The 26463-nt window shown below is 43.6% G+C and overlaps 1 protein-coding gene across 4 annotated transcripts in view; it reads right to left on the bottom strand.

Moving 5' to 3' along the window:
* Positions 1 to 3241: 3241 nt before the first annotated feature.
* DCP1A (decapping mRNA 1A) overlaps positions 3242 to 26463 on the bottom strand; it is a 57598-nt gene continuing 34376 nt past the window's right edge. For 2 of the 4 annotated variants that reach the window (XM_066244862.1, XM_066244865.1), the window contains 5 exons: positions 25492 to 25605; positions 14218 to 14952; positions 10280 to 10345; positions 7381 to 7599; positions 3242 to 7075 (listed from right to left, as the gene is read on the bottom strand). In XM_066244862.1, coding sequence (XP_066100959.1) covers positions 6995 to 7075; positions 7381 to 7599; positions 10280 to 10345; positions 14218 to 14952; positions 25492 to 25605 — 1215 coding nt within the window. In that variant the 3' untranslated portion in view covers positions 3242 to 6994. The remainder of the gene's footprint in view (positions 7076 to 7380; positions 7600 to 10279; positions 10346 to 14217; positions 14953 to 25491; positions 25606 to 26463) is intronic. The other 2 variants (XM_066244864.1, XM_066244863.1) reach the window with 2 other exon arrangements.

Below are 26463 nucleotides of genomic sequence, written 5' to 3' on the forward strand. Positions count from 1 at the left end.
CCCCGGGCTTGCCTGGTCAAGGCACATATGGGAGTTGATGCTTCCTGCTCCTCCCTCTGTTCTCTTTCCTCTCTCTCTCTCTAATAAAAATGAATAAATAAAAAAATAAAATAAATTAAAAAGGGGGTGAGGTTCATGCTGGAGTGGAGGCCCTGGTGCTGACCACGTGGTAAAGGGGGCCATTGCCTGCACACAGTGCTAGAGTCCTCTTTCTAGCACTGGGGTCTGGTGCGGGGTAGGGGTCAGACAGAAGTCAGGGAATCTCTGAGGACAAGGAGAGGATGTCAGCCAGTTCTACTGGGGAAAGAACCCTGCCTGGGAGAAGTCAAGGAGGGGCAATCTCTGGGGGCAGGAACACATGAGATAGAAACAGCAAAATGGGGCTTGGGTAGCAAAATGTGTTTTGTATTTGCTTCAGGGCACTGTTGCCAACACTCCGAGACTCCATAGAAAATGGGGGGTTGCTCTGGCTGGCTGCTCAGTTGGTTAGACAGCATTGTCCTAAAGCATGGAGGTTGCCAGTTCGATCACTGGTCAGGGCACATACAGGAACAGATTGATGTTCCTGTATCTCAATCTCTCTCTCAAATCAATAAATTAAAAAAAAAAAATTTTTAAAGAAAAAAGAAAATGGGGGTGGTATATGAGGGTACTTTCTAGAGCTTTGTGGGGACTCAGCACCTGACCCATCTTTCTGGAGTGATAGGGACCTGGTAAGAAAATAGTCCCTGTGAACTGTGGCTGCTTCCCTGGCTTCATATTCTGGGACCCTTTTCAGACTGATGGGATGACATCATTCTAACTACAGCCAGCGCCTGAGAGTGTCATCCTGATACACCAAGGTTGTGGGTTCGATCCCCCAGTCAGGCCACTACTAAAACAACCAAGGAATGCATAGATAAGTGGAACAAAAATCAATGCTTCTCTCTCTACCCTTTTCACTTTCTCTAAAAAAGACATTTAAAAAATGAACACAAAGCATGCAGCACTTGACAAATGTCAGTTATGATTACTTTTATAATTAATTTCAAATTTAAACTCATCTGAAAGAAATGTTTGTTGAACATAATATGACTGTTACATGGACTTTTGTTACTTCCTTTCAAGCCATTCTACTTCTATTGGTTAAATCCCTTACTAGTCATCTTTACTTTTAGCTAAGTTACCTGGATAACCTGAAGAGATGTGGGTAAGACTGCCCTGTGGCTCAGAGCCCTACCTTCCTGCCAGCTTGGACAGCCCAGGTTCACCATGGGTTCTGCGTGAGTGTGGCAGCTGTCTTCTTATCTAATTCCATTTAGCAAATTCTAAGAGGTTTAGAATCTTGGCTTGATCTCAGTTTTTTAAGTTTTTTTTTTTTTTTTTTTAATTTTAGAGAGAGAGAGAGAGAGAGAGAGAGAAAGAGATAGATATGGGGGGGGGGTAAGTGGGAAGCATCAACTCTTAGTAGTAGCTTCCCATATGTGCCTTACCTGGGCAAGTCTGGGGTTTTGAACCGGCGACCTTAGCATTCCAGGTCGACGCTTTATCCACTGCACAACCACAGGTCAGGCGATTTCAGCTCTTTAGAAACCTGTTAGACCTCATCACTTTGCACACAGTAAGTAACCTGATGTGCACTCTCTGAAAGGTGGAAATGTGGCCGAGCTTCAGGGTTTGAGTGACCACTTCTTTCTACTCTTCCCTTTGCCTTCCAGGGACCTGGCTTTGTCTAAAGGTGGGCTTCCCTCCATGACCACCCCATGATCCAATTTCTAGCTTATTTAGGAGAGACAGGCTGGTTCCCAATAGTTTTCTAAGACAAAACACTTCCCCAGAAGCCTCAGTAATTTCTTATTCAGTTTCCTTACTTAAACATCAGGTTTTTAGCAACATTTAATCTATGAACCAGGATCCATAGTAAGTGAAAATGTCATTAGAAACCCAGAAACCTAAACCCTATCCTCTACAGCTTATTCAGTACCCACTGATCCTAAGTTTTCACAAAAATCCAACGAACTTAGTTACCTGGTTTCCTAAATCACGACAGATGAAAAGGTGAGCTGACCATTCTAGCTTTTAATAAATAGTGGTAATGAGTGACCTAAGAAACTATAAAAAGCAATCTAGAATAACCGATCATGGAGGCAACAGAGTCAAGAAAGGAATTCTAGACCAGCTCTCTGGTCTGCTTGGCTTCAGGTCCTTGGCCCACAACTGGCTTAATAAGCAGCCTTTGGCACATACCTCAGTCACTGTTTCAACTTCGTCCTCCTTAAAAGGGGTTATTGTGCAGATCAAGAAAATAATAAGATAGCAATCCTTAACTGTTGAACGAGCATGCAACATTAATGACTGGTGTGTGTGTATATAAATAGTCATAAAGCAAGAGTTAGCATCTCCTCTGCTCTAAGAATGCAGGCAGGTATAGCAAACATTTTAGGGAGAATTTTGTTTGGAAATATATTAAGAATGTTAACAATTATTAGGTGGTATGTGATTAACCCATTCTTTTTTTTTTTTTTTTTTGACAGAGACAGAGAGTGATAGACAGACAGGGAGAGATGAGAAGCATCAATTCTTCCTTGCAGCACCTTAGATGTTCACTGATTGCTTTCTCATATGTGCCTTGATCGGGTGGCTACAGCAGACTAAGTGACCCCTTGCTCGAGCCAGTGACCTTGGGCTCCAGCTGGTGAGCTTTGCTCAAACCAGATGAGTCCGCGGTCAAGCCGGTGACCTGGGTCCTCCGCGTCCCAGTCCAACGCTCTATCCACTGTGCCACCGCCTGGTCAGGCAACCCATTCTTTTTTTTCTTCAAACTTTTCTCTATTTCCTGTAATGACCACATTTTACCTTCCTCAGTCCCTTTCCTGCCTTATCATCCCCGGGGTGTGGCACACAATGACAGCTCAGGACACGTGAATGGAATGAATTTGAGCAATGACCCAGACTGTGAAGTCCCCTAATAACTGTGATTTTGGCAGTGATTAGAACTGTGTCCTCCACCTGAGGAAACCCAGAAGAGGTGGTGAGATTCTGTAGCTGCCCACTCATCTAAGGGTTCAGACCTAAGAATCTGTGTGGCCTGTGACCCAGCTGCCCAGAACTGGCTGGAAACAGGTGGACCAGGGTTCCGTCAGTTCGGTTCTCTCCTCTGACCCCATCTTATGAGTAGTAAGCTCTGGAAAAGTAGAGCAACTCATTCAAGAGAATCTATTTTTATAAGTTAAATAAAAACACAACTAAAACTTATTAGGTACTAAAACTTGGTTTTGAACTTTTATTAAAAAAATATATTTGCAAACATATAAAATTTAGGATGAAAAATGCTCATTTCAAAACATGTAATAACTTAATATTTGCAAACATACACAGATGGTATAAAATTCATACCATTCAAAATGTTAACGATGCAGTATTGTGCTCACAGAACATAAATCTCGCTGTAATTCCAGAGCTTCCCATCCCCACACTTCAGGGAGCTGAGACTCTGGGACACTGAAATTCATGACAGCCACATGGCCAAAGCAGTAATACAGATTAAAAACCATCTGGAATACATATTTTAAAAACGCATTTAAGGAATCCCTCAGATAAAAGGGAAACACAATCTTGCATTTTTCCCCACTCTAAGTGAACGATATTGCATCTTAGCTTTTAATGCAGATATCAAATCAAATACAAAACCAAGTGAAACATTGCACACATCTCTCTTGCTGAAAAACAGGCTCCTTGAGGCTGCTGTGCACTCAGGGAAATGTTCTCAAGCACAGCTTTTAAAAAGCCCAGTGTTAGTTGCTTTACTTGGTGCAGTTCTTAACATTTTAGACACCTGAAAACACAGGGCACAAGGTACTTTGAATAGAAGCAAAGAAAACCAAAGATAGGTAAGAAAGTAACACACGCCCAGCAGCAAACGCGTGAGAATGCAGGACACAGGTCCCTGTGATTCCTTGTCTTCACTCACACAGGTGGGCCACTCGTGCCTGTGCCCCTCATTTCTCTGTTCCTACAGTTTGCCCAGAGTTACAGTATGATGGCGGATTTTGTTCTTTTTTTAAGCAATTTAGGCACCTTCAATTTCATGTTGCATTATTAGTAATACAATGGCAGTTATGGCCTCTACTACCAAAATGAAAAAATTTCAAACTACATTCTTTGGGGAGGAAAGCAATAAAGCTGCATTGTTTAAAAAGACTTACCTAGCAGAAGATTTGATGGGGTTTATAATTTTTACAAGAAAAAATAGGCAGGAAAAGAACAAATGATTGACATGCAAAACTGGGTCACACAGATCCTAAACTAAGTCTGTGCATCCTCTGGCAGAGAACTCAGGCCCTTAAAACACCATTCTGCAATAGTGACCCAAAAGCCTTAGGAGGAAAGCTGTGGACATTCATGTACAGACAGCATGAAATGCTTCTCCTGACACTGACAGTCATTTGAAAACCTAGGATTCAAAGTCACACCTTACACATCTTAGGAGAGATGTGCAGTGAGAAGGAGCTTCTGCCTTACAGGAACAAGGTCATGTGGGCGGTACTGAGTCCATTCAAAGACATCATATTAACTACAACGGAAGAGTGGCACCCATCCCTCTGGGGTCAGGGTGGGTGGGTGCACAGATAGACTGGGCGGCCAAAAAGCAGGTCACCTGGAGTTCTGCAAAACCTAGCAAGAAGCTTCTTTATATTCATGTCCATTATGATTCAACTAAGGTTCCAGTAAAGACACTGTAGCAATGTAAACATGCAACCCAAGCTAGCATGAGGTTCTGGACAGTGAGCCTGAAAGAGGAATAAGGCAACTGAACTGTGACTTTTGGGTCAGGGTCATCCAACTGCAGCTATCCAGGCTTGGCCTGCCTTTTCTGGGAACTTGTTCTGGCCTACATTTTCTGGTAATCATGATAGTGAATTTCTGGCTTCAGAACTTTAAACAAATGCTTTGAAATATATAAATTTGGGAGTTGAAACAGGCATACCTTTTCAAGTCTCCATGACTTGGGCACTTAAAATTTTACTTTAACATTAAGGAAACCTTATCACAGGTTCTCTTTACCATCTATCATATTTATTCCCTTGGATTAAAGGGTGAAAATGAACAGCTTTGATTACAGACCCTCTTAAGGTTATTCTCCCTTAACTCTCCTAATAATGTACATGCTCAAATCATTTCAATTCAAATGTCCATCATAACAAGAATCCTGATTCTTCTGTTACAAAGCCCACTGAGAGTACACTTGGGGTGTAATCCAACCATGGGTGCCACGGTTTTCTGAGAACAGTCACATGGCTCCCTGGACACCACCTCCTGGTGTCAGTAACTCCCCGTACCTAACTATAACTTTCCCTGTGATACACGAGCAATTCATTTTTGGTTGCTGAATTAACACACTATCGCTGAAAACAAATGATTTCTAATTAAGTGTGAAAACTTATGAGGTTTCCTGACTTTTGCACAATTCACAAATAACCAGGTAGATGCAAGAAAAGACACTAAATTGAGAAAAGTTGCCCAGGAAGCATGTTTAGATTAACAAAAGCCAATCAAACCATTTTTTTGTATGCTAAAAGAACTAAGACCAAACTAAAACAAGTAATTCACAAGTAATTTTCTAAAATCTCAGCTAGAAAGAAAAGCATCTACGGACTTATGATTGAGTTACCATTAAAGCTTAAATGATTGTTCCCGAGGAACCACATAATCTGTCAGCATTATTCACAGCTAATCCTTACGCTAGCTGGCTGAGCCACTTGGGTTTTTACCCAATCATTAAATAGTGCTCAGAAAAGTAAGCAGTGCATCTTAATTGGTTAAATACTACAAAATGACCTGTATCATAGAAACAAAGACACTTTCATTCAAAGAATATCTTAAAATTACTATTGCTGAAATAAATCAAAACCTACATTAAAATATTACTAATCACCATTACATGCCATAAAAGAATAAATAGAAATCATGGTAGATTAATAGCAGCATAACAAAGCATCTTTACATTATTTTCACTTTGGGCTGCAGAAGTACTCACAGCCTAGGAATACTAGGTAAAGTTCTGAATTTCACTGTTTTAACTGCATATACTACAATAAAGTAAGGGCAGTGTGAGTAACAGCTCCCTTTTCTGCATAGCTTCAAAATTATTCTCAGTAGACTTGAGGAATGGAACCAAAATGGCTTTGTTAGATTGGTCCACTGGTCCTTTGTCAAAGTGTTATGGAAAACAATCAACAATGACACAGAAAAGGAAAATAACGCTTTGCTTCACACACAAACGCAACATTATCAAAACCGCTGGAGAGTTTAACTGAAAGTGATTTCTGATAGAATGAGCTTTACTAGCCCCAGCCTTTGCTTCAAAGGTGTGACATGCCTGCCCCTACACCACCACAAGGCTGACAGGACCCTGGGAGCCTGCTGTGTGTCAGCACTGAGGACACTTAAAAACAAAACACAATCTTCAGAACTTCATATAAAATATACTTCACTTGAATAAATCAGTCCCAACTTGCCAATTTAAACTCTGATCCTTACAAGTCAAAGCTACGCTGCACCGAGCTGACTTCTACTCTGCTCTGTTGAGAAGGTGACTATCAGCCTAATGCTCAAGTTTCTAAGGAGGATGGGAGGGAAGGGGCACGGGCTGGGCTGACTTCTGACTGCCACAAGGCTGGTGACATTTCTTCCTGAAGACCTTCAAAGTGAAAGCAGCTCAAAATCAGACTCCTATTTTACATACTGGCTTACAGCTCATGAAAACACCCACACAACTTAACACAAAGATCACTATTTTTTTTGTCAAAACAAAGAACTGCTGGTGATGCTTCACAGTGAAACCTCCATTATCACTGAGAACGTCACTTGAAAAACATTCTTAAGGAATGAGTTTCTTTCTCATCGGCTCAATTTCAGGATTCTCAAAACTCAATGTTCTGGTTAGAAGTTCCCATGATGAGGCCTATTTGTTTCTGAGGTTGACATTCTGTCTTCAGACTGATTTCTGCTCCAGTCATAGGTTGTGGTTGTCTTTGTTCTTGTTCAGAACCTGCAAGTAGACTTCATGAAGTGTACTAAGAAAGCTGGAGTCATTCTGGAATAGAGAGCAATACTGCAGTTACCTCATTAGAACTCACGTCCTTGATATCAGCCTAGGAAAAAAGCTGTATAAATGAGTTGTATAACTAGTTACTCAAAGAATCCCACCATCCAGAAACAACCATGATTAATATTCTGGAATTTGCTCAGGTATTTTTTTCAGCAGGAATATAGGCTCAGGAATAGAGAAACATTACTTCCAGCTAGTCCTGAATTTACTTTATGACCTAATTTCTAAGTTATAATTATTTTTAAAATTAAAGAATGAAAACTCAAAGACTAAATCGATATCCTACATACCTTTATTAGGTGTATTAATGTATCCTGGAGCTGAGACTTGCTGAGAATAATGGAAGGCTTTCGCTGATTTTCTGATGCTCCAATAGTTAGAGGAGAAGGGGAGCTGCCTTTCCTCTCTAGGTCTGTGGCCCTTGTAACTGTTTGCTGGAAAACACTTGGGGACAGCAGGACTGAAGACACTGCCGCGGTTGTTGCAGTAACCAGTGGGGGACCTGCAACCTACAGGGGAACAATGGTCATTTTGTACCAAGAGCAGAAGTCAGTAGCCAGGCCCAAAGCAGGAAACACCTGATAAGCTGGTAAGCAGTGGGAGACTAGGTAGAGCCCAACCTGACTATTTGGAGCCAGATATGCATTCAGAAGCACTTGAGCATTTCATGTCTGGTTAAGGAGCTCGTTAGCTAAAGCATGAAGAGCCCATTTTTGTGATAAGAATGCTGTGGAGTTATTATGGAAACCCAAGTCTAACCATCACAGAAGGGGGATGTGATAAATAACCAGCATACTATGCACAATAATCCAATGATAAATTAAAATGTAAAGCCTTTATATGGGGGTGGGGGGCAAGGAAATGACTGGAAGAGGACATAAGGGAACTTTCTGGGTGATGGAAAAGTTACATATTATGAATGTGTGGGCTTACTTAAAATAGATAAACATTTTGTCAAAACTCATAAATATCTTCTTTTTTTTCTATATAAATTTTACTTCAATAAAGAGAATTAAAAGCCTGACCAGGCGGTAGCGCAGTGAATAGAGCATCAGCCTGGGACGCAGAGGACCCAGGTTTGAATCCCAAGGTCGCCAGCTTGAGTGTGGGCTCATAGACATGACTCCGTGGAGGCTGGCTTGAGCCCAAGGTCCCTGGTGTAAGCAAGGGGTCACTTGCTCTACTGTAGTCCCCCAGTCAAGGCACATATGAGAAAGCAATAAATGAACAACTAGGGTGATACAACGAAGAACTGATGTTTCTCATTTCTCTTCCTTTCTGTCTGTCCCTATCTGTTCTTCTGTCTCTCTTGTAAAAAAAAAAAGACACAAAAACAACAACAAAAAACCCCAGTTACATAAGCATTAATTTCTTCTGTAGTGTTCAATATATTTACTATACATTTGCAGGTACCAAAGGTAAATTTCTTAAAATTAAAACTAACATCTACTTCCTTCCTACATTTATATGTGCTTCTAGGCTACCAATGGCTATCTGAACACACTAAATAAGCAATAATTAATATATATTTTTAATAATCAATATTTTAAATAATTCTCACATTTGATATTATCAACAAGAGATCTACACTTCTTTCTCTACCTGTCACCCTCCTCATGTATAGATAGCTAAAAAGCCTGCCACAGTTTTGGTGACTGAGCCACTCAGCTTGTTTCCTTTGTGCAGCTCTAAGCTGACAGCTCCCGCCAATCACCATGCGGCAGGACGAGCTACAGAAAAGACCAGTTGACAAGACCAGTTAGAAACTGCCTTCAGTTTAAAATCTGAGACTTGAGAAGTGCAAAGAAAAAGGGGTATGTAAAATTTTGGGAATTGAAAGAATTTAACCCTGCATTTCAAGGTTGATAGGTGATGAAGAGAGTAAGGATAAATTTTAAAAAAATTTATTGAATGATTTTAGAGAGACAGACACACTGATCTACTTCTGTATGTGTCCTGACTGGGGATTGAAGTGGCAACCTTTGTGCATTGGGACGATGCTCCAGCCAACTGAGCTACTTGGCCAGAACTGGGGACACATTTTAAAAAATTGGGCAGGGGAGGACAAACAAGGGACAGAACATGCAGGCCTGGGAGGCTGTTGTCAGAGCAATGGGAAGCCAATGAGAACACTGTAGCAGGTAGTGATGTTGCCCTCTGTTAACTGGGACATTACAGCTCTTACAAAGCAAAGAATATTTCCTATTTAGAGAACCAGACTGACGTGCTCTCAGCAGTCACCCATTCACAAATACGGAGTGATGTCCATCCTGTGGCTGACCCTATTCTTGTACCCACAGTCAGGGAAGACACATCCATACAGAGAGATGACTCATGGTCTTTAGAGGTCATGATAATGAATTCTGTAGAGGGAGCAGGGAGAGCCTGGCCTAGGAGGGAGAATCTATAACAGGTTCTAGGCTTAAAAGTGAAAACTTGAGCCCTGGCCGGTTGGCTCAGTGGTAGAGCGTCGGCCTGGCGTGCAGAAGTCCCGGGTTTGATTCCCGGCCAGGGCACACAGGAGAAGCGCCCATTTGCTTCTCCACCCCTCCCCCTCTCCTTCCTCTCTGTCTCTCTCTTCTCCTCCGCAGCTGAGGCTCCATTGGAGCAAAGATGGCCCGGGCGCTGGGGATGGCTCCTTGGCCTCTGCCCCAGGCGCTAGAGTGGCTCTGGTCGCGACAGAGCGACGCCCCGGAGGGGCAGAGCATCACCCCCTGGTGGGCAGAGTGTTGCCCCCTGGTGGGCGTGCCGGGTGGATCCCGGTCCGGCGCATGCGGGAGTCTGTCTCTCCCCGTTTCCGGCTTCAGAAAAATACAGGAAAAAAAAAAAAAGTGAAAACTTGGCCCTGGCCGGTTGGCTCAGTGGTAGAGCATCGGCCTGGCATGCGGAAGTCCTGAGTTCGATTCCCGGCCAGGGCACACAGGAGAGGCGCCCCGCACGCCCAGGGGGCAATGCTCTGCCCATCCGAGGCATTGCTCTGCTGCGACCAGAGCCACTCTAGCGCCTGGGGCAGAGGCCAAGGAGCCATCCCCAGCACCCAGGCCAGCTGCTTTCCAGCTTCAGAAAAATACAAAAAAAAAAGAAAAAAAAAAAAAAAGTGAAAACTTTTCACTCAAGTACAATGTTTTACTTCAACCCAGTAGAACTTTATGAATCATGGTGTGTTGCTCAGAAAATGGGAGTCCTTACCGGGATGGCACTGGATAACACCTTTGGCTGGGCAAAAATTTCTGGATCCTGGTTTTGCTGCATAGACTGCAATGTTTAAAAAAATAAAGATGAACAGATGTAGCATGTTTCAATTAAGATTTCCTAGCTGCTTGGGGAAAATGTAAGTTAGCAACAGTTTTGACCAGGGGTCCCCAAACTTTTTACACAGGGGGTCAGTTCACTGTCCCTCAGACCATTGGAGGGCCGGACTATAAAAAAAACTATGGGCCCTGGCCAGTTGGCTCAGCGGTAGAGCGTCAGCCTAGCGTGCGGAGGACCCGGGTTCGATTCCCGGCCAGGGCACACAGGAGAAGTGCCCATTTGCTTCTCCACCCCTCCGCCGCGCTTTCCTCTCTGTCTCTCTCTTCCCCTCCCGCAGCCAAGGCTCCACTGGAGCAAAGATGGCCCGGGCGCTGGGCATGGCTCTGTGGCCTCTGCCTCAGGCGCTAGAGTGGCTCTGGTCGCAACATGGCGACGCCCAGGATGGGCAGAGCATCACCCCCTGGTGGGCAGAGCATCGCCCCTGTTGGGCGTGCCGGGTGGATCCCGGTCGGGCGCATGCGGGAGTCTGTCTGACTGTCTCTTCCTGTTTCCAGCTTCAGAAAAAAAACAAAAAATGAAAAGAAAAAAACAAAAACAAAAAAACCCAAAAACTATGAACACTGCACATATCTTATTTTAAAGTAAAAAAACAAAATGGGAATACAATATTTAAAATAAAGAACAAGTAAATTTAAATCAACAAACTAACCAGTATTTCAGTGGGAACTATGGGCCTGCTTTTGGCTAATGAGATGGTCAATGTCCGGTTCCATATTTGTCACTGCTAGCCATAACAAATGGTATAACGCGCTTCTGGAGCCGTGATGCGTGCGTCCCGCATCACGGGAAGCAGTACTGTATGTGGCGGCGCCGCGAAGTATCCGCATCCTGTACTCCTCTCACTGACCACCAATGAAAGAGATGCCCCTTCCAGAAGTGTGGCAGGGGCCGGATAAATGGCCTTAGGGGGCCGTATGCAGCCTGTGGGCCGTAGTTTGGGGACCCCTGGTTTAGACATTAACCATTTCCTAGTTTCCTGAGGGAAGAGGCTGACAGGAACTTGTAACAGTGTAAGTGATGATTCAGCTGCAAGATAAGAGCTTCAGGACAGATCCTGGTCCCTTCGGTTCCCCAAGGAGATATGCGCAAAGCCTTTCCAGTATCTCTAAGGAAAAGCTGAAACCCGTGTTTCTTATAAGAGCTAGACACAGTCCAAGCCTATTTTTGCTGTTGAGAGTTGCAGAGATACAAGATCCTGACAGCATACTTCTTGATGAGGTAATTTAAACTTTGGACAGGTGGCACTAAACAGCCTTCATTCAAAGTCACACCTACAGGGCAAACACGCTATATTTTGTCCTCATTCACTGGGAGAGAAAGAACTTTTGTAAAGCAAATACAACAGGACTCGATAAAGCCCTAGGTCCAGACATTCGATACTGTCATGTAAGTGAAAATGCACACATGTGTAAGCTCCCCTGGAGAGGGGCATGCTGGAAGGTGGGGTGCTCTCCCAGAGGTCAAATCTGGAGGGGAGGCCATCAAGACCAACACTGCACTTCCAGAGCAACAGGAACAGTAGCAGCAGGCGCATTTTAGGACATAAGACCTAACTATTAAATAAGACACTCGCTCTCCTCCTTGTACTGCAGAAAACCTCAACAGAAATGGAGCAGTGACAATTTAATAATGTAACCAAGGCCCTGGCCAGTTGGCTCAATTAGTAGAGCATCGGCCCAGTATGTGGATATCCTAGATTTGATTCCTGGTCAGAAGGGACCATCTGCTTCTCCAGTGCCCCCCCCCCCCCATAGCCATGGCTCAACTGGTGCAAGTGAGTTGGCCCTGGGCTCTGAGGATGGCTCTGTGGCCTCCACCTCAGGCACTAAAAATAGCTTAGTTGCTGAGCAATGGAACAACACCCCAGATGGACAGAGAGCATTGCCTGATAGGGTGCTTGCTGGGTGGATACCAGTCTGGGCGCATATGAGTTTGTCTTTCTGCCTCCCCTGCTCTCAAATAATAATAATAATAATAATAATAATAATATAACCAAGATACTGAATTTCCTCTTTCAAAAAGAGTAAAACGACCCTGGCCAGTTGGCTCAGTGACAGAAGTGTTGGCTGTGTGTGTGAAAGTCCCAGGTTAGCTTCCCAGTCAGGGTACACAGGAGAACCAACCATCTGCTTCTCCACTCCTCCCCCTCTCGCTTCTCTCTTTCTTCTCCTTCCCACCTGCAGTCATGGCTCGGTTAGAGCAAGTTGGCCCCAGGTGCTGAGGATGGCTCCATGGTCTCCACCTCAGGTGCTAAAAAATGGCTCTGGTTACAATGGAGCAAGGGCCCAGATGGGCAGAGCATCACCCACTGGTGGGCTTGATGGGTGGATCCTGGTCAGGGCACATGTGAGAGTCTGTCTCTGCCTCCCTTCTTCACTAAAAAAACAACAACAACCAAAAACCAAAACAAACAAAAAAATAAAACTATTAACTAAGAAATAATATTTATGATGGACTCTTTTACACAATATTACTGGTAAAATGTTAAATTTGGGGGTTATTACTGAAGAGCACATGACTAAAATCTTGAAAAGTAACCAATACAAATTCTACCCCCTTCTAGTTCTATGATCTTGCAACTCACCAATCTTATATTCAGTTTCCAACTCTCAGTCCTTACCAGCATCTGCCTCGTGCCAGGCATACTATGTGTCATAAGAGCATCACTGAGGTCTGATCATCACCCCACTCCCAATCTACCATAAAGTCCCACCAATCATACTTTTTAAACAAATCCACTTGTCCACGTTCCCATATTCTGGCCCCCACTAGCTCATGCTGGGGTGACTACCAGACTCCTCCCTGATGGGTCATCCGACTTGTCTTCTCCTTTTCCAACATTCCACCCTTTCCTCCAAGCCCTTGAAAGAGTCTCCAGGATTCTGAGGACAAACCTCTTACTCTGTAACAATTTACAGTCTTGCTCATCAGCCAATAATACCCATTCCAAGTTTTTTCTACAGTGGATCCAGTCATGCTACAATTGAGGTCAGAAAATGTCTTCTCACCCCCAGACTTCTGCATATGCCTTTCTCCTTGCCTCAAACATGTTCCACACTGCCAGGTAAGGTCGGGTAAACTCTTACTGAGCCTCCAGCTCTCGGCTGACCATCAGTCTCACTAGGAAGCTGCACTTGATCTCAGATGTCCACACCTGGGATGCTCTTAGGGCAGCCGGTGTGCTCGGCACAAGGCACTCGGTGAGCACTGAGGGAACCGGGAAGTGGATGGAGCTTGGGATAATTTGGATCTGAGTAGTCCTGAGTCAAACAAGGACTTCTGGAACTATCAGGCACAAATAAAAAACCCTAAAATGCAAAGCCTGGTAGGAAAACACAAATACAGCATCTTAGCTTTTTTCAGTTGAAATAATTTTGGGATACAGAATTGTGTTACACCATTTGCCAATTATTTGGTTATTCATTAGAGAGCTTCTGACCTCCCCTTTCTTCAAACCTGACATATTCCATAATTGTCTTTTTTAAAAATTTTTTTCCATTGATTTCAGGGAGAAAGAGAGGTACAGAGTGGGAGACAGGGAGAAAGGGGGAAGGGAGAGGGACATAGAGGAAGGGAAAGAGAGAGAAGCATTAACTCGTTCCACTTAGCTGTGCACTCACTGATTGCCTCTCATACATGACCTGACTGAGGATCAAACACATGACCTTGGCATGCTAGGACAACACTTTATCCATTGAGCCACCTGGCTAGGGCCAATAGCTGTCTCCTTAAAATGACCATCTGATGTCAGTCAACATCACTGGTCTTCCCAGCTTCATCCCACTCCAGCACAGCACCCACCCTCATGTCAGTACCTGAAGGGGAGCAAGCACCATGTTGCTCAGGGCAGTGGAGGCTCTCGCTCCTGCTGTCTTAGAGGGAGGCTCTATGAAGCTCTCAGGTGTGGCCAGCTGGCCGGATGCTGGAGAAAAGCTGGGTGCCATCACACCCTTCCCAAGCGACTGTGTCTGTATTTGGTCATGCTGTGGGGTCAACCTGAGTTTCTGGAGAAGGTCAACGCCTGGGAGGGGTGTGCCAGTAGTGTTTGTCATGCTCAGTGGGGCCCTGAAGGGGCTCTGGCTGGCAGTCAGACTGGCATGGCTCAGCTCAGGGACTGGCTGACTCAGGAGTGGAGACCTCTGTCTAGGTGTGGTCTTCACCGCCTGCATCATGGTGGTGTTTCGAGGTAAGCTGGGGGGAACCTGTGCAGTAGGAGCTTCTGCTGGTAGAGTGGGACTAAGCCCAGGGTGCAATGGGATCACAAAGCTTGGGGCCTGCTTTTCACTGGACTGTGAGATGGAGGCAGGAGTGATGAGCACTGGGGCGGTGACTTCAGGCTGGACTGGGTGGTGGACAGCAGGATGCACACCCAGGTTTTCTGACTGCTCAAAGGAAAATGGTAGGAATGAGCTGGGTTCTTTCTGAGAGGCATCTCCGGGAAGCTTCTCTACTTCTTCCGAATCCAGACCCACAACTGTTGGCTGTTCCTTTGGCAAAGAGGTTCCAAATAATTCTTCCACTGTCAGATGCTTGTGGCCAGATGGAGCAGACTGAAAAACAAATCAAACCACCTAATGAAAGGAATCTCTTGCAAACCAGTGTAACTACTCTTTCATCAACCAAAAGCAGTTCGCAGAAGCAAGGATAGATGGAATCTGACAATAAGAAAAAGGAACAAACTGAAGATGTACCAGCAATTAGGCTAAGGTGCATGTAGTCCCCCCAAGCTGGTGGGTAGAGAACTGCATTAGTAATATAATTCAAATTTTAGGTACTCCAGATGATAATGTTAGAACTCACTTTTTTTTCTGGGAAAATGATTGATATCAGGTGAAGGGACAATGACCTTATTACAAAGTTAACTGTGCGTACTGCCCATGTCTGTAACACACGTAGAGCAGCAACACTTGAAGACAGAGGACCAAATGCTGATCAAGAAATCCCACCATTATTTTCACTGTTCTTCCGCTCCTCCCCACCCACTGATGTGAGAGAGAGGGAGAGAAGGAGGGAAAGACAGAGAGACAAAACCATCACATCAACACGTTGCTCCATTTAGTTGTGCATCCACTGATTGCTTTTCATGTGTCCTGATCAGGGTTCGAACCAGTGACCTTGGCACTCTGGGATACTTTATCCACTGGGCCACCAGCCAGTGCTTCACTGTTCTTCTTAGAAGCTAGGCATTGGACTTGAGGGCTGGGTCTCAAATACCATAAAATAAGTGTAATCGTTTAAAAAAAATAGCAGGCCACTCCTCATCCTATCCCCAAATCACAGAATCCATTAAAAAAGCCAAAGCATTTAAGCCCAAGAATGTTAAACTTACATATATTTTACTGATCTGGCTTACTGACACCATTGCCAGGATTTAAAGGAGGGTTCATGCCTTCCATTTGTGAACCTTCCTGCACCTGCACACACCATTGCCTGTTCACTGAACCTTTATTTACTGAGTGCTCACAGGGTGCCAGGTCCTGCTATGACCTGGGCCCAAGGGATACAGAGAGAGTAACAAAAGTGTCCCACCCTGACAGAGATTACATTCTAGTGGGAGACAAACTCAAGTACTTTGAAACCATAAGCAGCCTTAACTTATGGTTTTATTTCTAAAGTGTGTAGACTACTTAAGTTTAGATATGTTTACAGTATGTAGAAAAAATAATTCGCTGAAACACACAATTTTCAGGGCCTCAGAAAGTCTAGAAAGGCCCTAAAGTACATTGCGTATGAAGTATAATCATGATAGTTCTATAGTATGATCACATTTCCACAGCAAAATGAGCTCAGTTTTTCCCTAGAAAATGACTGTTTCATCCACTTAAAAAATAATTACTGAGTCTGCCAGCTGCCAGGGGCATTGTGCTGTGATGGGTGGGTGTGGGTGTGGGGAGGAGGGGGAGGGGGAGGCGGAGGGAAAGGGAGAGGCAGCTCACTGGCAGCAGGCTTTTCAGGGGAGAGGTCTGGGACCAGTGGTGGGATTCAAATAATTTAACAACCAGTTCCCTGCCCTAATGACTGTTTTAAGTATTAAAAAAGATATACCAGAAAGGTAGTTTATCATTTCATGCATTTAATACTTAAATAAGAACAATAAAAGTGGTACACAAAACTAGATTATAAGAATTTTAAAATATTAATGAAAAACATTAAATAATACTTGACAAAAAAATGATAAAACTGTTATTTAAGATACTTCCATACTGTTTCTTGACTGGCGTCCTTACTTGCAATTTTTTTTTCACCTATGGACAGAATAAACATTACTACGGGTGCTTAGAATATGCTGTTAAACAGATGAACGTTAAAAAAAGAGTAAGGAATAGGCCCTGGCCAGTTGGCTCAGCGGTAGAGCATCAGCCCGGCATGTGGAAGTCCCAGGTTCAATTCCAGGTCAGGGCCACAGGGGAGGTGACCATCTGCTTCTCCATGCCTCCCCCTCTCCTTCCTCTCTGTCTCTCTCTTCCCTTCCTGCAGCCAAGGCTCCAATGGATTAAAGTTGGCCCAGGCGCTGGGGATGCCTCCATGGCCTCTACCTCACCCATGGATCCCGGTTGGGTGCATGCGGGGGAGCTTGTCTGCCTGCCTCCCCCACCACCCTGCCCCTGCTTCTCACTTTGGAAAAATACAAAAACAAACAAACAAAAAGAGTAAGAAATGTAAATTTGTGATTTCCACATTGGGTGGCTGACCAGGCGCGCCTACCTTAGAGAAGACACTGATTACAAGTGCCATTTTAACAACCAGTTCACCCAACTCAATAAAAAACTAGGTATCCGTTCTGCTGAACCAGAGCGAATTGGCTGAATGCCACCACTGCCTGGGACCGCCTCTGTCAAGGAGAAACAACAGGGGAAGGAGGGCAGTGCTGAGGGCAGTTGACACAGGGACAGTGAAGGGCGTGCTGCTGGGGAGGACAGCGCCAGCTGCTGGCTGAGAGGTGGTAGTGCAAGTGACTGCTGCTGAGGAAGAGGCAGAGCCCCTCCAGTTGTATAGAACTATGCTTTCATACCAAACAATTTTACTTACAAAATATTCAATGAATAGAATTCCATTAATATTTACAAGCTAACATAACATATCTTGGCAAATTGGTGTGTCAAGATGTTTGTTGAAGTGAAGGAATTCTCAAATGGCAGGTTTAGGCCCCCACTAGTAATGCTGTAGTGAGACCAAGTAAGACCATCTTGTACAACACTTGCCAGCACCTGAATGGCTCTTCCAGAGTCAGAATCCCACTTCACATGTAGGGCAGCGCTGACATCTAATTATAAACTGTGCATGTGAAAAAATGCAAAATATTTTTTATGGTTTAATTTCCTCACATTTTTACTTCTGTAAAAACTGTACAGCTTATGTTCTAAAATCAATGATACCTAGGTTCCAATACCCATCTTTTAAGCAAAAAATTATATAATTTAGTTCCCTCACCTTGAAAATGGGGGTAATTGTGGTAGTCACCTCATAAAGCTGTTATGAAAATTAAAAGTCTCAGTATGTCTGGTGCCCAACAAGTGTGCCGTAAATGGAAGTTGACTATTATCGTATGAACACCATGTAGTCTTAATATTAATCATGATAAATCTGTGTGGAGATATATTTTAAGGAACATCAAATAAAACGTAGGAATATTAAAAATTCATCAAATCCTCTGGAATATCATATCCCATAATGTAAAATAACAACAAAACTACCTGATGGAATTATAGACTGCTATTATAAACTACCCTGGCGCCTGACCAGGTGGTGGTGCAGTGGATAGAGCGTTGGACTGGGATGAGGAGGACCCAGGTTCGAGACCCTGAGGCCACCAGCTTGAGCACGGGCTCATCTGGTTTGAGCAAAAGCTCACCAGCTTGGACCCAAGGTCGCTGGCCTGAGCAAGGGGTTACTCGGTCTGCTGAAGGCCCACGGTCAAGGCACATATAAAAAAATCAATCAATGAACAACTAAGGTGTCACAATGAAAAACTGATGATTGATGCTTCTCATCTCTCTCTGTTTCTGACTGTCTGTCCCTATCTATCCCTCTCTCTGACTCTCTCTCTCTGTCTCTGTAAAAATAAATAAATAAACAAACCACCCTGGCACTGGCTGGGTAGCTCAGTTGGTTAGAGCATTGTCCCGATATGCCAAGGTTCTGCGTTTGATCCTTGGCACATACAAGATTAATTAATGAGTGCATAAATAAGTGGAACAACAATGGTGCTCTCTGTAAAAAAGAAAAAAAAGCCTGGCCTGTGGTGGCACAGGAATGTTGAGGTCTCTGGTTAGAAATCCTGGGGTTTCCTGGACAAGGCAAATTGGACAAGCAAACAATGAACAACTGAATGAGTTGATACTTCTTGTTCCCCTCCACCCCATATCCTTTCTCTGTAAAAATCAGTTAAAAAAAAAAAGACCACCCTGTTGTTCCATAATACAAAGAGTAATTAAAGACACAACTGTTTGTCTAAAATTCACTGCTAACATTTCAAATTCATTCAATGTGATTCAAAATAGACAATGATTCTCACACGCAGACTTCTCTTTCTGTCCAGGCCACATAACTGTAGTAGAATGCATAGGTCCTGTTTCCTAAGCTGCCACTGTGATTTATTCACTTTGGGATCCCTGGCATCATAACAGTCTACTAATGAGCAGAGAGATACCGTCCCCCAAGTTCTAATTATGAGAAAATATACATAACAAAAGTTACCATTTTAACCATATTTAAATGAAGATTCAGTGATATTCAGTACATTCACAATGTTATCTAGAACTTTTTTGTCAACTCAAAAAGAAACTGTATGCACCAATAACCTGATTTTCTTCTCCCCTCATATCCCACCCACAGCCCCTGATAATCTAAAAAATTCTACTGCTTCTATGAATTTGCCTATTTTAGGTACCTCATATAAGCTTGATCATACAATATTTGTCCTTTTATGAGTAGTTTATTCCCTGTAGCATGTTTTCAATGTTCATCCCTGTTGTTCATGTCAGAATTTCACTTCTTTTTAAGGTGGAATAACATTCCACTGGTTGCATATACCATGTCTTGTCTACCCATTAATCTGGTGACTGACACTTGGGTTGTTTCTTTCTACCTTTTGGCTATAGTGAGTAATGCTGCTATGAACATTAGAATAAAAGTACCAGTTTTAGTTCTGCGGGTAAATGTCCAGGAACAGGATTGCTGGATCATATGGTGATTCTACATTTAACTTTTTGAGGAACTGTCAAATTGTTTTCCACAGCTGCCACACTATTTTACATTACTAACGGCAATGCAAGAAGGTTCAAATTGTTACTCATTCTTGCCAAAACTTGCTGGCCATTTGTATATCTCATTAGAAGCAATGTCTATTCAAGTCCTCTGCTCATTTTTCAATGGGTTAATTCCTTTTTAGACACCATTATGTTTAAAACAAAATGATCAAGATACTTGGCAAAGAAAGTACTAGAAAACTACGATTTTTATTCATTAATGTAAATTATGTAGATTTTATGTATATACATTTATGTATACAGAAATCAACATTTAGATATAACAGCTTTAAAAAACAGACCATATTGGGGTTATTTTGCAGAAACTTGACTCTTTCCCTAGTAAAAATGCTATTTTTTTTTAAGAAAAGGAGCAATCAAACAATAGGACATGGAGAAGCCTCCCCATAAAATACACCTTAGGTTTCAAGAATGGCATAATACAGGGAGCAATTTTTACCTGTTTGGTGGAAGAGCAATCAACTTCTGAACAATTAAAAGAATCTCCATTTACATTTGGGATGTTTTTACACTTACACTTAAAAACAGGTATTTCTAATGGCTTAAAATCTACTCCATCTTAAAGAAATGAAACTGCATGGCGGAACCCTGAACCTGGACTGCAAAGAAGCAGAAAGTTTCCAGATTTCTCAGTGCTGCCTCCCTACAATTTCTGACCAGGCAGACACAGACACCAACACTTTCTCTGGAGTAGGGTGTGTGGGAAAGCTTTAGGGTTTCAGAGGTATCTCACATAAGAAGGAATAAATGAAGTTGTGATGGCAATAAGAGTTATCATAGACAGAACACTCACTACATGGGATGACCTGCGCTACTTAACTGTATTACTCTATTTAATTGATGCGGGCAGTACTACTATCACTGCCATTTTATAGATGATGCCCAAGTACAACCACACAATCATTCTAACCTGGTTCTAACAATAGTCCACCTTCTTTATGCCATCATACATCTTCCATCATGTCTGAATATGCTTAAAGTTTGAATTCTGAGTTCTATCCATCCATCCATCCATCCATCCAAAGTGAGAAGAGGGGAGATAGTGAGACAGGCTCCGGCATGTGCCCTGAACAGAATCCACCCAGTAACCTGTGTGGGGCTGATGCTCAAATCAACCTAGCTATTTTTAGCACCTGAGGCCGACACACTTGGACCAACTGAGCTATCCTCAGTGCCCAGGGCCAACACTGGAACCAGCTGAGCCACTGGCTGCAGAAGGGGAAGACAGAGAAGAGGAGAGGAAGAGGGAGAGACGGAGAGCAGAAGGGAGAGAAAAGCAGATGGTCGCTTCTCTAGTGTGTCCTGATTGGGAATCGAACCGAGGATATCCATACGCCAGACTAATGCTCTATCCATTAAGCCAGTGGTCGGCAAACTGCAGCTCACAAGCCACATGCGGCTCTTTGGCCAGCTTAGGAGTACCCTAATTAAGTTAATAACAATGTACCTACCTATATAGTTTAAGTTTAAAAAACTTGGCTCTCAAAAAGAAATTTCAATCATTGTATTGTTGATATTTGGCTCTGTTGACTAATGAGTTTGCCAACCACTGCACTAATCCAACCAGCCAGGGCTGGATTCTGAGTTTTATAATGCCTCACTTATATTGAGTGTTTGTCTATTTCCCTTGGGAGATGGAATTCAGTGAACAACAGCATACTTCAATATACAGTATCAGGTTTTACACAGTTCCTTCCATTCCCCACAACTTTCACTGTTTAGAGAATTTCCTACTTGTCTGGCTCTGCGTCTATTTCAGATTTCCTACCTAGGCAGTAAACTAAGCACACAAGAAGGTAGGTGTTTTTATTAACCAAGAGATTTAAAAAAATCCAGCAGGGAAATAATCCCAAGGGAATTTTAATACACAAATTATGAAACTGAAATGGAATACCATTGAAGTTTGAGAGCATTGTTTGCTCCTCAGCACTAGATGGCAGTGTTACTCCACAAGTGTAATATCTGTGTAGGGGCTAATTATGGATTTAAGGTAATTTTAATCAAATGGCTTATGATAATATTCAGGACTCAGCATTTTACAAAATTTTGTCACTTTGGCTGATAAAATGGAATTTTAAATGTGTGTGAGAAATGAAAGAATAGCATCAGCACTACTGGAACTAGAGGGCACAATCTGGAGTGCCCATGGCTTGCATTCTGTATATCCACAGACCCACCGTAGTGCTTCTGTTACAGATGAGCACCCGTGGCTGATCATACTCATCACTCCTATTTTGATGAACAATGCTTTATGGTTCTTTAGGCATTATTTAGGGTCCAATTCTTCATTTCGGTCTCACAATGACTCTGTTAGACAACGCAGGAATCCTTAACCCCATGACTCAGAAAGGGAAGTGACTGGCCCACCGAACACTTAAGGCTGATAAACCAGACCAAAAGGATTCTAGGGACTCTGACACTTTTATTCTGTCCCTCTCTCAACATACATTTTCAAAAAATTAAATTTTACACAGAACCACTTTTAATATGTATTTTTGACCTTCAGGATCCTAAGCACAAATACAGTAAAAATGGAGCACAGGAACATAGTATACAAGATCTGGCTTAAATTATCATCTGGCCCTGGCTGGTTGGCTCAGCGGTAGAGCGTCGGCCTAGCGTGCGGAGGACCCGGGTTCGATTCCAGGCCAGGGCACACAGGAGAAGCGCCCATTTGCTTCTCCACCCCTCCGCCGCGCTTTCCTCTCTGTCTCTCTCTTCCCCTCCCGCGGCCAAGGCTCCATTGGAGCAAAGATGGCCCGGGCGCTGGGCATGGCTCTGTGGCCTCTGCCTCAGGCGCTAGAGTGGCTCTGGTCGCAACATGGCGACGCCCAGGATGGGCAGAGCATCACCCCCTGGTGGGCAGAGCGTCGCCCCTGGTGGGCGTGCCGGGTGGATCCCGGTCGGGCGCATGCGGGAGTCTGTCTGACTGTCTCTCCCTGTTTCCAGCTTCAGAAAAATGAAAAAAAAAATAAAAAATTATCATCTGAACACCTAAAAACAATATAAACACATTGCTGGTGGGCATGTAAGATGGTACAGTCTACCTGGCAAACAATATGACAGTTTTGTATTAAACTAAAACATGTCATTACCAAATGACCCAACAGGGGCACTCCTGGGTATTTCCCCAAAGAAGTAAAAATTTGTGTACAAACACTTGCACACAAATACACACACACACACACACACACACACACACACACTTTTTAGAGAGAAGTAGGGAAAGAGAGACAGGGAGATGGAACATCGAGCTGTTCCTGTGTGTGCCCTGACTGGGGAATGAACCAGCAACCTCTGAGCTGTGGGACAACGCTCTGACCAATGAGCCGTCCAGCCAGGGCACATAAATACTCATAAAATCATTATTTGTAATAGCCCCAAACTAAAAATACAGATGTCCTGCCTGACCAGGTGGTGGCACAGTGGATAGAGTATTGGCTGGGGATGCAGAAGACCCAGGTTTGAAACCCAGAAGTTGCTGGCTTGAGCATGGGCTCAACTAGCTTGAGCACAGATCACAGACATGACCCCATGGTTGCTGGTTTGAACAAGAGGTCAGTGGCTCTGCTGGAGTCTCCCAGTCAAGGCACATATGAGAAAGCAATCAACGAACAACTAAGGTGCCACAACGAAGAACTGATGTTTCTAAATCTCTCTCCCTTCCAGTCTGTCCCTGTCTCTCTTTCTCTCTCTCTCACTAAAAATAAATAAATAAATAAAACACAGATATCCTTCAGTGGGTGAATTGTAATGTGCAATGTACATAATATTCTTGAAATAACATTATAGAACTGGAGACAAATTAAAGGCTGTTAGGAATTAAGTGGAGGGAGTAGAAAGGTTATCAGGGAAGTCAGTGTGATAATAAAAGAACAACACAGAGGATCTTTGGTGATGGAAGTTTTCTGTATCTTAACTGTGGTGGTGGATACACAAGCTGTACATGAGGTAAAATTGCATAGAACTAATACACACAAATAAATACAAATAAAATTGAGGAAACGTGAACTAGATGGGAAGATAGTGTCAATATACTGGTTGTGTTACTGTATTGTATTTCGCAAGTTGTTATCATTGGGGAAATGGGTAAAGGCTATGTAAGATCTTTCTGTATTATTTCTTATAATCTATAGTTTAGGGCGATTTTAAATCTATAATTACCTCAAAATAAAATGTTGAATTAAAAAACTATGGGTTTACTTGGTATCTATTTATCAAGCTATCAGTTAGTTATACAAAAAACTAATTCAGTCAACAAATATTTACAATGTTAGATGCTGAGAATACAGCCATGAACAAGGTAGACACAACTGTCTGTCCCCATGGAGCTTATATTTTGGTGGGATGGAGACACAATGAATAAATACAAAAACCACAAACCAGACCCTGGCCAGTTGGCTCAGTGATAGAGCGTCAGCCTGGCGTGCAGGAGTCCTGGGTTCGATTCCTGGCCAGGGCACACAGGAGAAGTGCCCATCTGCTTCTCCAACCCCCCTCTCCTTCCTCTCTGTCTCTCTCTTCCCCTCCTGCAGCCAAGGCTCCATTGGAGCAAAGTTGGCCCAGGTGCTGAGGATGGCCTCTGCCTCAGGCGCTAGAGAGGCTCTGGTTGCAACAGAGCAACGCCCCAGATGGGCAGAGCATCGCCCCCTGGTGGGCGTGCCGGGTGGATCCCAGTCAGGTGCATGCGGGAGTCTGTCGGACTGCCTCCCCGTTTCCAGCTTCAGAAAAATACAAAAAAAACCCCACACAAAAACCCCCAAAACCCACAAACCAGGATAGTAGGGTAGAAGTCTTAGGGAGAAAACAAACCACAGCAGGACAGGGGTAGGGAAGAATTATTACTTAAAATAGGTCAGAGAAAGCCTCACCTACAAGGAGGACACTTGAGACCTCAAGGAAGAAATAAAGCAGGCTTACACAAGAGGAAAGTATTCCGGGCCAAGGGAACAAGTGCAAAAGCCTGCCATAAGGCACATTTGTGGGAAGGCAAAAGAGCCAGCGAGGCTGAGGCCCAGTGAGCAAGGCAGAGACGGACGATGAGAGCACGTAGGGGCCAGATAAAGTAGGGCCTCATGGGCCACTGCCATAACCTTGGCTTCTGAGTGAAATGGGACACCACTGCAGTTTTAAGCAGAAGAATGCCAAGATCTAACATGTTTTGCCAGGATTACTCTGGTATCTGGGAGTCACAAAAACTGGAAACCAGACAGAGGCTACTGCAAAACCCAGATGAAGAGTTACACGGACAAGGGGAAATGACACGAGTCGATGTCATCATGTTGCTGCCCATACATACCTTGACAGATACATGACAAATCAAACTTGTACTGCATTAAAATTCTTTTTTTTTTTTTTTTTTGCATTTTTCTGAAGCTGGAAACAGGGAGAGACAGTCAGACAGACTCCCGCATGCGCCCGACCGGGATCCACCCGGCACGCCCACCAGGGGGCGATGCTCTGCCCACCAGGGGGCAATGCTCTGCCCATCCTGGGTGTCGCCATGTTGCGACCAGAGCCACTCTAGCGCCTGGGGCAGAGGCCACAGGGCCATCCCCAGCGCCCGGGTCATCTTTGCTCCAATGGAGCCTTGGCTGCGGGAGGGGAAGAGAGAGACAGAGAGGAAGGCACGGCGGAGGGGTGGAGAAGCAAATGGGCGCTTCTCCTATGTGCCCTGGCCGGGAATCGAACCTGGGTCCTCCGCACGCTAGGCCGACGCTCTACCACTGAGCCAACTGGCCAGGGCCTGCATTAAAATTCTTACAAAATGTTACTCTGTTTTGTTATCTTGGACAAAGTTAGGGCTTTAGCTGTACAAACCTTATCTTGTAACCCGGACGGCATCTCTTCTAGAGTCTCAGTGCTTCCCAGATTGGAGAGTTGAGTACTTGGCTGTAACCCAGGGCTGGAGATATTTGAGTCACCCATCTGATTCTTCAATTCAAAAGAAAAGTATATCACAGGGAAAGGTTTGCAATTATCTGGCTCACAAAACAGCAATTGATATTATTAGCAGCGCTATTTTAAAAAACAAGTAAAAAAAATTCAAATACTTTGTTTTGGACTCTCATGTAACTTACACACTAAAATGAAGTTGAGCACTTCATTTTAGACAAAATGCCAGCATTTAGATAAAATGCCAGCAACAACTGTTACTTTTTATAATCTTTTTTAAAAAAAGCCAATGGCATCACCTTACTACACATTCTTTTCCATTAAAAAAATTGCCCCTTGCCTGGCCTATGGTGGCACAGTGGATAGTGTCGACCTGGAACGCAGAGGTCGCTGGTTTGAAACCCGGGGCTTGTCTGGTCAAGACCACACAAGCAACCAGTGAACAACTAGAGTGAAGAACTACTTCTCGTCCCCATCTCTCAGTAAAATCAATAAATAAAATCTTAAAAAGAAATTTCCCCTTAATTTTGAGAAAGAATTGACACACATCACTGTGTAAGTTGAAGGCGTACAACATGATGGCTCATTTTCCATATACTGGGAAACGATTACTACAATAGATTCAGCTAACCTGCATCTTCCCATATAGGTACAAGAAAAAGAAGTCTTTTTCATGTTATTTTTAAGTTAACACATGGTAAAATCCAGATTCTTGAAGGGTAGCATGTGAACACTAGTCCTATAGTCAAGTCAATCTGGGAACTGATTATTATGTTTTGTGGGGACCTATCAGAGTCAAGACTTAGCGTCCTACGAAAATGGGGGAAGAGGAGCCATGTTAACAATGTTTTTAACTCATTTAACCAACTGGAACCTTTTCTCAAAATCACACGTTAG

Source organism: Saccopteryx bilineata, chromosome 10, assembly GCF_036850765.1.
Source record: "Saccopteryx bilineata isolate mSacBil1 chromosome 10, mSacBil1_pri_phased_curated, whole genome shotgun sequence".
Taxonomy (NCBI): Eukaryota; Metazoa; Chordata; class Mammalia; order Chiroptera; family Emballonuridae; genus Saccopteryx; species Saccopteryx bilineata.